The following is a 13,424-nucleotide window of genomic DNA, read 5'->3' on the forward strand; positions in this document are numbered from 1 at the left end:
ATAGCAGATAAGTCATTATTTTTTATTATAATCCACCAAGTACAGGAATAAGAGCATTTGCACAAAAAGTGTACTAGATTATATGAGGTTGTGTAACAATCTAGATCAGGAGTAGTCTTTCAGGGTGTGTGTGGGTGTGTGTTAAAAAAACTACAATTCCCATCATTCTCTACTATATGCCATGCTGGCTGGGGCTGATGGGAGTTGTAGTCCAAAACATATGGTTGGCTACCTCTGATCTAGAGATCACTTTATCAGGTGGTTTGTAAAATCACCAACCATTTGATGGGAATATTGGTTTTAGTAGGGAATAGTCTATAGCAGGCATCCCCAAACTGCGTCCCTCCAGATGTTTTGGCCTATAACTCCCATGATCCCTAGCTAAGAGGACCAGTGGTCAGGGATGATGGGAATTGTAGTCCAAAACATTTGGAAGGCCGAAGTTTGGGGATGCCTGGTCTATAGACTAAGTGTGGGAAACCTTTATTACTTAGCAAAATGTTGTTGGAATACAACTGAAATATCTAAGATGGAAATCCAATATGTGGCTATTTCACCTGTTTAAAACTCATGTTTTCAAAGTTATTTGCTTTAGTTAATTATAAAACAAAACATCTCTTGCCTTTTTAATGTTGACTTTTAAGAGCAAATAAAATCAGATACTAGTAGAAAGCGCTACATTGTAACGTGACTAGTATAGATAAAGAAGACTGTAGTAAACGAATTATACTTTCAACAGATATGTTTTGAAAGGATGTGAATCATGGATGGAGAACACAGCCACAAAAACGAACAATCCTACAATCATTATCTGCTTTCAGGTCCAATCAATGGAAACTCAAAATTAAAGTGCTCTACAATATATATATATTCCAGGAGCATGCTGAAATCATGGATTAAGAATGACAAAACTTTTGTTTGAGCCAAGTGTCTGAAGGACCACCATTAATAAATTATAATTCTAAAACCAATGCTTAATCATATGCCAATAAAATGATAAAATATACATTTTTAATACAATGCTGGAGCTCACGTTGGACTGTAAATCATATAAGCAATTGATCTAGGTGCCTATATCCTTAATATAAGATCAGTGGTTAGGGTAAGACATTCTGCACATGCTCAAAGGTCCTCTCCTTTCTACTAGCTTATCAGTGTTCCAACTATGGCAGCAAAACTCCTGCATTCATATTAACCCCGGTTCATATTCATTTTTGCCCAACAGGTACATTTTAGCTAGGAGTAAATGAAACAGATACAGTGGTACCTTGGGTTACAAACACTTCGGGTTACAAACTCCGCTAACCCAGAAGTAGTTGCTCCGGGTTGTGAACTTTGCCCCAGGATGAGAATGGAAATCGCGCATCGGTGGCGCGGTGGCAGTGGGAGGCCCCATTAGCGAAAGCGTGCCTCAGGTTAAGAATGGTTTCGGGTTAAGAACATACCTCTGGAACAAATTAAGTTCATAACCCGAGGTACCACTGTAGTTACATACATAGAAAGCCTATGTACTTGTATATTTTCACCATAATATTTGGCAAAATGAATCTTTTCAACTTTTCAACTGAGGTGCAACCAAGTTGATAATGATGCTGTGTAACTTCTGTATGGAACATGAGAAGTTTTGGCTGCTTCAGAGCAGGAAACTGGACAAATTCCATGATTTTAAAATAAACCTGTGAATGGGGTGGTGCCAAATGATATTGATGGACAGACTTATCTGCTAAAGGGGCCAGCAAACTTTTTCAGCAGTGGGCCGGTCCACTGTCCCTCAGACCTTGTAGGGGGCCGGACTATATTTTGAAAAAAATATATGAACAAATTCCTATGCCCTACAAATAACCCAGAGATGCATTTTAAATAAAAGGACACATTCTATTCATGTAAAAACATGCTGATTCCTGGACCGTGCGCAGGCCGGATTTAGAAGGCGATTGGGCCGCATCCGGCCCCCGGGCCTTAGTTTGGGGGCCCTGTGCTAAACTATGAACCAACACATTTTGGATTTCTCTAAAGGCTCACTGCAGAAGGAAGCTAAGAGTAGATACTTTCCCCTATCCGCTACTCCCCCAGTTTCCCCCCAAAAAAGGCACAATTGCTCTTTCCTCAGCAACCTTTTGCTATACAAGATGCAAATTCCTCCCTAATCTGTCTTGCATTAGCGATTTAACCTTTTGAGAGAGACAACTTGTGCTATGCCACAATATACCAACAAGAGCCTGCACTTTCTGTGTTGCTAGGCTGCATTCGAGTGGTCCTTCATGCAAATGCGCTTACTTTAATCATCATATAAATTTTACTAGCCTAGCCTGAATGCCAAGTACTGGTAGATAAATCAGTGAAGCCTGGTTTTTCCTTATCTATACAGAGATAACACCTTTTTAATGTAACAACGTCTGCTGTACAGTGAGGAGTATATTTTTTCTAATGCGAAAAACTGACAAAAAGTTTGCCTGTCTCTGAATACTCTTTCCCTAACCAAGCTACATCACTACAGTGGAATATGGTTAATACACATTTACATATTCATTTTTAGGGAAAAGGGTAGAGATGCCCCCCTATTTAATTGCACAAACAGACCAATCTACCTTCAGTAAAGGTCATGACTACACCATGAGCAGTATTCACGCAAGTGTTTGTTTTTACCCTGGCTAAATTTATGTTTCGTTAATCAGAGTAACCTTTTATGCATTTCAGGACTTGTGGGAAAATCAGAAACACTATCAGTGACCAAGTCCTGATAGTGAAAGCTGAAAAGTCAAAGCCCGGTCACTAATTTCCCCCTCAACAGTTCACATTATCTGTTTAACAAGATTAATCATGTGTGAAATCTAATGCCCCAAAATAACATTGGAAAGGAGTCAGCCAGTATATAGTGGCAGACAGAAGAAGAAGAAGAGTTTGGATTTGATACCCCACTTTATCACTACCCAAAGGAGTCTCAAAGCGGCTAACAATCTCCTTTCCCTCCCTCCCCCCACAACAGACACCCTGTGAGGTGGGTGGGGCTGAGAGACTTCAGAGAAGTGTGACTAGCCCAAGGTCACCCAGCAGCTGCATGTGGAGGAGCGGGGAAGCGAACCCAGTTCCCTGGATTACAAGTCTACCACTCTTAACCACTACACCACACTGGCTCACTGACAGAGTACAGGTGGTAAAGTAGGGCAGTTTCTAAATAATAAAACAACTATTTAAAAATTAAAATTATTCTTCAAAGGGTTGACTGCAAAGCCCAGAGTGTGGTCTGCACAGTAGCTTATGTGTTTACTGCCCTCATGATCTTAGAAAAAGCCAAGTGTTTGCAGGGTTGATTAGTGTTTCCTTCATTTGTATTCATTTGTATGGGGATGGAAAAACCACTGGGAATAAGGGTGGGGGACACAATCTCAATGCTTATTCTGAAGATCTGAATGTTTAGCTATGATAGTCCTTCTTTGTACATCAGATAAATCTATCTGGGAAACTTGCAAAGAGTTAGAACACAATGGAGTAATATTTTTGGTTGTGCTGCACAACTGGTATTTTTCTGATCTTCACCTCTGCTTTAAGAAATTGGAAGTTTTAAGTGTAAATTAAGTTTATTATCATGCATGCATCCACACATACTAGAAGATACAGATTCAACACTGAGAGTGTTACATGGCTAGGAGAAAAATTGCAGTACTTCACAGACATCAGTACTAGTATCATTATGAGATTGGGAACTGGCAATGTTTGACTACTGTTAATCTAACCTGCCATTTCTACAAACTGAAATAGTTTAATTATGATCTTATTGTGAAACTCCCAAATGTAGCCAGGTGGATAAAATGCTGCTGCATATAAACTGCACCTTATTTACAAAGACAGCAGAAAGTAGTGCATAGCTAAAACGTGATTCTCCAGAACCCTGAATTTTGATGAACCGATGAACTGTTGTTCTGCAGGACAGCAGTAAAAGAAAACTTCTCAGAAGCACAGAAGCACAAGGCACAATCCCATGATAGCAACCCATGGGTTTTGTTAAGCTGAATGTAGTCAGAAGCAGCTGACGGGCCATCAAGGGCATGTCGCAGTGTTCTAAGACAGTCACCCCCAACCTGCAGCCCTCCAGATGTTTTGGCTTGCAACTCCGTTGATCCCTAGCTAACAGGAACAGTGGTCAGGGATGATGGGAATTGTGGTTCAAAACAACTGGAGGGCCAAAGATTGGGGATGCCTGTTCTAAGAGCTCGGATTGATAAATACTCTGATTCTGAACTGTTTCTCACTGAGTGGAATCCAATGGGTGTCACTCAGTTAACAATGGTCATCCACCAGCAGAATGGAAAGGAAAACCCTTTTCCGTTATTCCTTCTTCTGCAGCCTCTGTCCTTCAAAAAACATATTGTCCCAGAGGTCAGCAAATTTTTCCAGCAGGGGGCCGGTCCACTGTCCCTCAGACCTTGTGGGGGACCGGACTATATTTTGGAGGGGAAAAATATTAACGAATTCCTATGCCCCAGAAATAACCCAGAGATATGGGTTAAACCACAGAGCCTAGGGCTTGCCGATCAGAAGGTTGGCGGTTCGAATCCGCGCAACGGGGTGAGCTCCCATTGCTCGGTCCCAGCTCCTGCCAACCTAGCAGTTCGAAAGCACGTCAAAGTGCAAGTAGATAAATAGGTACCACTACAGCGGGAAGGTAAACGGTGTTTCCGTGTGCTGCTCTGGTTCGCCAGAAGCGGCTTTGTCATGCTGGCCACATGACCTGGAAGCTGTAAACCAGCTCCCTTGGCCAATAATGCGAGATGAGCGCTGCTACCCCAGAGTCGGTCACGACTGGACCTAATGGTCAGGGGTCCCTTTACCTTTACACATTCTACTCATGTAAAAACATGCTGGTTCCCAGACTGTCTGCGGGTCAGATTTAGAAGGCGATTGGACTGGATCTGGCCCCTGGGCCTTAGTTTGCCTACCCATGGTCCAGAAGGTTGGGGAGGAATTCAAGGTGGAGACTACACCCTTTGATGAACAGTTGTAGAGAGAAGCTAAATGGTCAGAGCTCTACCTTCTGCTGGTCCCTGTCCTTCATGGAGCTTTGGCTGGCACTGGGGACATGCATTGGTGGCTTCAGAGTCTAGTTCTGACCAACTCTGAAGCCACCCTTAATGGAGGTTTGTGTGTCTATGGCGCTTCAATGCTAAGGGCCAAGCCAAGCTGATAAAAAGTGCAACTTTCACCGCAAAATAGCCAAGTCATCTCTTAGTAGGAGAGTGACTCCGCTTAGTAGTGAAAGAAGAGTTTCTGGGCATCAGCCTCATATTTGCACCAAAAAGTTGCTTCTGTTTTGGTAGCACAGTCTCCTGAAGGATGCTGCCTTCTGGCCATAAACTCTTGGATCAAACTTCCCAGTGGGTTGAAGCAGAACAGCTGGAGGTGATCCAGAGTCTCTCAGCCCATACCTGGTGATGTATATTAAAAAAACCAACACCTGGCATGTGGTGGTGGTAGTGATGTGCAAAGTATCTTATATCATTATGCGCATCCCCTCTTGAGTTTCTGAAGAACATATATGTGTCAATTTGGCAATATATTAAATGCAAGCACCAAGGTCATTACACTCCTATCCATACAACAAGATGACTCAAGTAGGAAAACTGTCCTCAAGGGGGGGGGGGAATTCCAGGTGTTAGTTCAATAGCTAAGTAATTATTCTATTTTTCCCCATGATGGAATAAAATTAGTCTGACTTGTGCAACTCCACAGCAAAGACCCTCTCATTCTGAAAGTGAACGGAAAATTTAAGCATACAGAACTTTGAAGAAATCAGGGTTTTTCATCACCAATGGGAAAAAAAACAGCACAGAGAGACAGCATAATTTGTGCCTTTGGGTTAAAATACAGCTGGAATGTCAGATTTTATGTCTGCTGGCCCTGAAAGCCTATCTTTAAGTACATACCACTATAAATAATATAAAGAGCTGCCATGCTCACAAATTAATTTAAATTGCTAGACTAGCCAGTTTTTGTTTAACGGCAACGACCACAAATAGAAAAAGGTTAGAAGAGGGAGAGCAGTGCACAGTGGGTAAGCTGTCAGAACAGACAAATCCTAACTCTCACGTAGGACTCTGATATATTCCCCTTTTTCTGACTCTCTGAACAAATTGCTTTGAGACTGAGGGTGTTTCCATACGGCAGCTACTGTGGATTTAACGCTGCTCAGGCATGCAAGTTTTGCATGATGATGATGCCATCCTCAGCAAAACGCTGCCCTGTGTTATTTTCCCGTTTAATCCAGATGCACCATTTCTGTGGAAAATCTTATCAGTAACAACAACAGCAACCTGGTGGGAAAAGAGTAAGTATGGATTAAATGAGAAAGCAACACGAGAAAGCATTTTGATGGGGACAATGCCCTATAGATGCTGCAAAAAAAGCAAGCCAATAAACAAAACCTTGGCATGCATGAGCAGCACTGAGTGCACAATGAACTGCCGTGTGGAAGCACCCAGAAAGGTGCACCCATTATTTTGGACTTGAGTCCAAAATGCCCTCTGAAGCCAAATCTAGTTTGTAACGGGTTCTCTGCTAGTCAGCTAGTCTTTCCTGAGAACTTCCCCTTCCAAGACTACAATGTACACTGCTAACACATCCTTACCCAAATTTTATTTTTGAAAGGAGTGGAGAGCAACAGCTATTGCCTAGTAGTTGCTTGGAAATGCATTATGTATGCACTCGACATTAATTTTTTTCTCTCTCTTTCTCTTTATTGTTGTTATTGCTTTTCATGTATTGGAAAGTGAAAATAAGAACAATTACAGAAAGAAAACAATTACAGAAAGGAAAACCGAAAACACCATGTGGTAGAGACACCCGCCCATATCCGCTGCCAGCACACAACATATTTAGGTAAATCATTTCCCGTAAATGTCAAGGTTTGGGAGTGCTGGAAAGGCCTACCATTTTTGTTTTATTTTTTGGCCAGTGACAGGAATGCCAAGCAGCAAATCTTGCTGGGACCAGAGCACCTCCGAGGGGGGTGACAAATGCTATGCGGCACATAACGAATGTGAGATACACTGTGGCTGCCAAAATGGTCCGTCCTCCGGCTCCCCCTCAGCTGTAGGGCAGGCAGACTCTTCATTGCAAAGCACACAATCTCCACGAAAAACAACAAATTTGGCTCCCCCGAAAAAGCTCAACAACTCTGACTCCACAAAAAAGCATGAAATAAAGTCAAAGCATTTTTGCAGGCCAATAAATAAATTTCAATGGTGTTGGGGGGGGGGTGAGAAGAAAATTGACCTTGCTATGCCACTGGCTGGGACAGCTACCGTTTGTAATATCCCAGATGCAATGCTAGTAACATGCATGTCATGGGCACTGGCCTGTGGTGAAATTAAAATGGCGGCTGCACCAGAGAATCCAGTAGCAGGCTCGGTACTTCTTTCAGCATCGCCACTAGACTGCCCACAGCCATTCCCTGCTAGGGTAGAAGTTAGGATTGGGGGTGGGGGGGAAGCAGCCAAGAGAGGCAGGGCTGCATAATTCAAGTACATGTTTTTATATTGAAAAACACCTGGAGCAGAAGTCCTTATTTTCCACACGCTCACAGAATAGAGGTGGGGATGATGCCACCTTTGAGTTGCCCCTGTTAAGTTAAACAATGATATTTTATTATCATCAGCCCATGCCATTTAAAATGTGTGGAATTTTTAAAACCCATCTTTCTGCACAAGCCTACCAGCATCTCAAAGTGCCAATAAAACACCTGATGTCTTTAATTGGATTTTCTGATTATAGTTTTCGTCTACCAGTAAATTTCATGTCTTTGTGCAGGTGCCCCTCACTTCTATGAAAAGCTTAAGAGACTGCATGGGGAACACTGCAAGATTTTCACCTGAAATATAAATGCATCGTCTGCCGTATTAAATTCCTCCATCCCTCAACATTCAGAAGGCCAGTAATACTATGTAATATACTTCTACCCCAATGATATTTTATTATTAAAGCTATTCGTTCCTTTCCTATCTCCATACATTTAGGAGTTTACATGCAGACAAGATCTCTTTTCAATCATTTTCCCTCAACAAACTCTATATAGTCTCTTTTTAACTGGAGTACATGTTAAATGAAGCAAGGAAATAAAACAAGTTTTCTTGCTCACAATCAGCTTAATGCAGACAATTTCTAATCTTAAAAATGGCTGATCAACAGTATAATGACAGGGAAGGAAGCTGGTATATCTGCAATGCCTGACTGCCAGCAAGAAATCCCGTTAATCTTGTTAGAAGTTTGGAAGCAGTTAATCTAAAACTCAGCTACACCAAAACCAAATAAATTGCAAATTCCCCTGTTTCTTCATGAAATCTGCATATAATAAATAAAATGCAAAGATCTCCAATACATGCCTAGATTAAAGGATGCGGTTTATGCTAAGTCATTTTTGCAAGTACTGTAGAAGTACTTAACCTGACCTATTTACCAACCTGCACTTTGCTCCTCTACTTGGAAATACTTAGTGCCAAACTACATATCATGTTATACACATTATTGCATTTATAGCTGGGTTTTTAAACCAATCTCTCTCTCTCTCTCTCTCTCTCTCTCTCTCTCTCTCTCTCTCTCTCTCTCTCTCTCTCTCTCTGTGTGTGTGTGTGTGTGTGTGTGTCCCACTGCTGGCAGTGGGTGGGTCTGTGTATTCTGTAGTGTGGTATGTGGTATGTGTTTCTGATTAAGGAAAAGAGCTTGAAGCCTGAATTTGGAAGAAAAGGAGACAGAGAGCTAGAAAGGGGGGGGGGTTCCCCTGAGGGTCTGGGGAGACTTGAGATCTGCTGCTTACTGAAGGAGAGACTGTTTGCTTACAGTATGTTCTGCTTTTTACAATATGTGCCAGTTTGGATTAACATATTTTGGCTTAATAAATTGATATATAAATGAGACTTTTGTCCATGAACGTAGCTCCTTCAATCAAACCTGGAAGCTCTCATTAATCATCAGAACCAGAGAGCCATGGTTATCAGTTTTGGAACAAACCAGGATATTAAACCATGTTTTGAAGTTGATTTAATATCCTGACTTGTTCCAAAACTGATAACCATAGCTCTTCTGGTTTGGATGAAACATGAAATCATGGTTAATTATTGACTTCCTAACTTTGCACTGCAAAAGGAGAAATGAAAGAACGCCTGCAAAAGGTTTGTACATATCTGGACTGAGATATGATTCAGCTAATATAGGATGGCCTGAATATGGCCACCAAGTCCCCTATGCTCCCCATAGCTGCCAAGTACCCCGTATTTTCCGGGAAACCCCCGTTTTTCCTTACCGTTTCCTGGAGGTCTCCTGTTCCAGCTCCTCTCCCGTTAATTTCCCTTATTTTTGTTCCTGTCAGCAGCCATTTTTCTGGTGCCGCTTTGCCCATCTATGGGCACCAGAAAATGGCCGGCACCGGAAGTCGCATCTACGCATGTCCAGAAGTGCGGAGACGCAACTTCCGGTGTCGCTTTGCCACCGAAAATGGCTGGCGCTGACACCAGAAGTTGCGTCTACGCACTTCCGGACATGTGTAGACGCGACTTCCGGCGCCGGCCATTTTCTGGTGCCCATAGATGGGCAAAGCGACACTGGAAGTTGCGTCTACGCAACTTCCGGTGTCGCGTGGCTGCCGATCCCAGATTTCTCCGCGGGGTACTTGGCAGCTATGATGCTCCCTCACCCTGAGGAAACAAAGTCCTGCTCCAGCATTGCCCCTCAAACTTCTCACTGTTTAAGGAAGTGGGGAGTGCTTAAATATATTATTGTAATGTAAGTGGGTTTAACAACATGAACTGCTGCCCCCCCCCTCTTGTTAATTCAGATAATGAAACTTTATTTGTACTTATTTGGCAATAATTAAATTTCATTTCACCTTTATACTCCGTTTCCTACAGGGAACAGTGCTTTTGCAACTGATTTTAATGAGGCCTACGTTTCAAAAGTGCTAGAGAAAAATGTTAATTGGGCCTGCTAGAGCCATTTGCAAGTTTGTAGTATGCAAACTAAACTCTTTTTACATCTCTTTTGGGGAGGACTTGAAGTTTTAAAAAGATAAGACACAACGTGATGTTTGAATACCTATAGATGAATTAAGAGTACTCCCTTTCCCATAACCTTCTGTTTGCAGATAACTAATTAGACCAATTAAGAATGCCCACTGAAAACAATATATTCAGTGGAGTATTAGGGAGCTTAATAATATAGCCGGGTTGACTACCATTCTAACAACTTATTTCAATATGACTTCAGAAAGAAAGTGACATATGGACTACAACTTGAACATAGCCAGGAACAAAGAGCCGTAAGAACAAGGGTCAGCAAGGTTTATCTTGCCTGGGACGGATCGGTACCTTTTACATATTCTTAAGTACCACTCATCTTTTATTTGTGTGTTGTTGTTTTTTTAAAAAAATGTATTGGTAAACCACTTTGTAATCAATTTTGATGAAAGGAGATGTATAGTTCTTTTAAAGGGTTCTAGATTCAGGTAAGTAGCCATGTTGGTCTGATGCAGTCTATATATATATATATATATATATATATATATATATATATATATATATATAATCCAGTAGCACCTTAGAGACCAACTAAGTTTGTTCTTGGTGTAAGCTTTCGTGTGCATGCACGCTTCTTCAGATACACTGAAACAGAAATCACCAGACCCTTATACAGTATATAGTGGGAGGGTGGGGTTGTTTTTTTTTTTTTTGCAGTCGTTAATAGTCATAATAGTCATCAACAGGTTTACCATACCCATTGAGTCAATCACCCATCTCCTACTACCCTCCTGAAAAAACCCCACCCCACCCCCAGAAGTCACTATGGTGACTTCTGTTTCAGTGCATCTGAAGAAGTGAAGGGGGTGGCAAGGTTTACCTCGCCTGGGCTGGTTTACTCCAGCAGAGATCCCTCCGCGGGCCAGATTGTGTGTGTGCGTGAACGTGTGTGTGTGTGTGTGTGTGTGAGAGAGAGAGAGAGAGAGAGAGATTTCCAGCATCTGCGTCTGTGTAGACATGATTTCCGGCGTCTGTGCATATGCAGATGCGATTTTTGACGCCAGTTTAGCACAGCGCGCAAGGACTCACCGACCTCCGTTAAACGACCTCCGTGGACTGCTTGTGGCCCATGGGCCTTAGGTTGCCTACCCCTGGCTTATACCAAGAACAAACTTAGTTGGTCTCTAAGGTGCTACTGAACAATTCTTTTATTTTTATTTTTTGTATATTTTTAAAATATTTTGTATATTGTAAACATAAATATATGAAGGGCAAACTATATTATCTTTGGTGGAGTCTTTTCAACCCGTTGCATTTCTGGGAGATACAGCATTCCCACAGCCTGAACATTTATCATCGAGCTGTACTTCAGAGAGCAGGTTCCTCATCAAGGGCACAGTGCTCAATGCATATGTGATCTGTATGCAAAATGATCTAAACTCTTCTCGTGAGCAGGAAACAGACGGCTGTGTTCACGGAACTACCATCATTTGTCTGTGTTTCAAAACCAAACTTTGAATCATAAAGCCATAAAGAAACAGAAGGTAAGCTCTTCCCAGACTGGTAAAAGGAGTGCATTTAGAGAATGAAGAGTGGATGGCTAGATTAGTCAACATGAATTACAGAACATTTTGCTTTGAATATAGCTCATTAGTTTGTTAGGATGTAATTGCCAACTTTCTCTGCAGATGAAGGGCAGTGTATGAATGCCTGTCAGTTCACAGTCTAGTGTGCAGTTGGCCTACACATGCAACGAGGTGGCAAACTCTTAAAGCCTAATCACATTTTAGGTTGGATCAGTTTTCCCTATAAACATGCCTATGAGAAATGAAAGCTTCCATCTTGGAAGAAATATCTTTGGAAAGGCAGCTAACACCTGAAACTGTCCTTGGCATAATTTCTTTACTGATTTAGTTTAAAACTCTATTCTTTGAATGGGGAAGACCAGGCCATTTTACATTCTAAACTTGCATATTTAAGTTTTGTTGCATCCAGATGTTTCTATGAGTTTTTAGTGTTAAAAAGTTTTTCCTTAAATACAATTCATCTGGCCCTTGACACAACCCATTAAAAAACCGATGCTGTTAGGCTTCATATTAGAAGTGCAACTACTTGACTAGCCATAGATCATATAATTTCTAGTATGACCATTTTAGGAGGTTAGGAGTCTCAAGTAATAATTTTCCATACAAGGGCACATTCTCTACCTCTACTCTTATCTAGTAACAGCTATACTCCCAAACAGAATAATTAGATTCAGTGAAGAATATCACAAGGAAAGGTGCCCCATGGGTATTATCTCACAAAGCCAATTGACTTGCCTCGTATTTTTCTTGTTCCTGAGGAGACTTTTAAATCCCTTATTGATAAGAAAATGCAGTTAATCTTCCATTCGATGGCCTTGTGTAAGGCCTACCATAAAAAATGGAAAAGCTATAAAGTCCATGCTGTTTTATGTAACTTCCACGGGCTACTAAATGAAGGATGAAATTTTTGTACCATCCTTTTTGAAGTATAGTTTGCCATGTTATTTATCTTGTATACTTGGAAAGACATTTAGCCTTCCATAATCTTCTAAAGAGCATCTGCAAACCATAATTTTCTACTCTGAAGTAGGTTTCTTAAGGAGAAAAAAAAACCCGACACTTTTCTCTGTCTAGATTTCACAATTTCGGGCTTTTTTCTAGTTTTGCTGTTGTTTTGGCTTTCTCTGTCACTAAACACACATAAAAGTTAGTGTCACACTATGCAAGCATATTTTTTCTTTTAAAAAAACTTGCTTTGAGAGATATTCCAATGCGCCATAATCTCCTTTGTACAAGTAAACTTCACTTGAATAACTGAGAGTTACCGCCTTGATAGGAGCTATGATAAGCTCTCACTCTGCAAACCATGAAACAGCCAGACTCTAAATTACAATAAAATACTGTTCACCTCTCCACGAACCAAGAGAGATTAATGAGATGCTGCTGATGGGAATATCTGTGCTACTAGAGGCATAACGGGCCATAATCATTGTTCAAGTAGCCTCTAAAGGATGGACAGTAAAATGTCACAGATGGCTCCTAGAATGAAAGCTCAGCATTTCAACATACCCATAACCGAGACATCATATTCTATCAGCAGAGTTGCTTCTTGCCCACATTGTTTGAGAATACTCATGGCTTCACTGTGTGATGTCCCGACCAGACGAATTCCATCAACGCTAAGCAACCTGTCACCAGGCTTTATTGTCCCCTCCCTGAAAGAAGATTAAAAGGACAGTCATTATTAATTTGATATAATGCAATTTGGAGACAGTAGGCATATGCAAAGTGGTTCCCTAACACTCTCTTCTGACATTCAGTGCAGCTGCCTTTTCTCTTAATATCGATTATGACAGCAATACAGTTCAGGGATCACTAGCAAAAGGGGAATTGCTTT

The 13,424-nt window shown here is 41.3% G+C and overlaps 1 protein-coding gene across 12 annotated transcripts in view; it reads right to left on the reverse strand.

Annotated features, from left to right (window-relative positions):
• GRIP1 (glutamate receptor interacting protein 1) overlaps window positions 1-13,424 on the reverse strand; it is a 315,585-nt gene that overhangs the window by 43,590 nt on the left and 258,571 nt on the right. For all 12 annotated transcript variants that reach the window (XM_088676455.1, XM_035127918.3, XM_088676453.1 and 9 more), the window contains exon 7: window positions 13,097-13,242. In XM_088676455.1, the coding sequence (XP_088532581.1) occupies window positions 13,097-13,242 (146 nt within the window). The remainder of the gene's footprint in view (window positions 1-13,096; window positions 13,243-13,424) is intronic.

The sequence above is a fragment of the Zootoca vivipara genome, chromosome 9 (assembly GCF_965207765.1).
Source record: "Zootoca vivipara chromosome 9, rZooViv2.hap1.1, whole genome shotgun sequence".
NCBI classification, from domain to species: domain Eukaryota; kingdom Metazoa; phylum Chordata; class Lepidosauria; order Squamata; family Lacertidae; genus Zootoca; species Zootoca vivipara.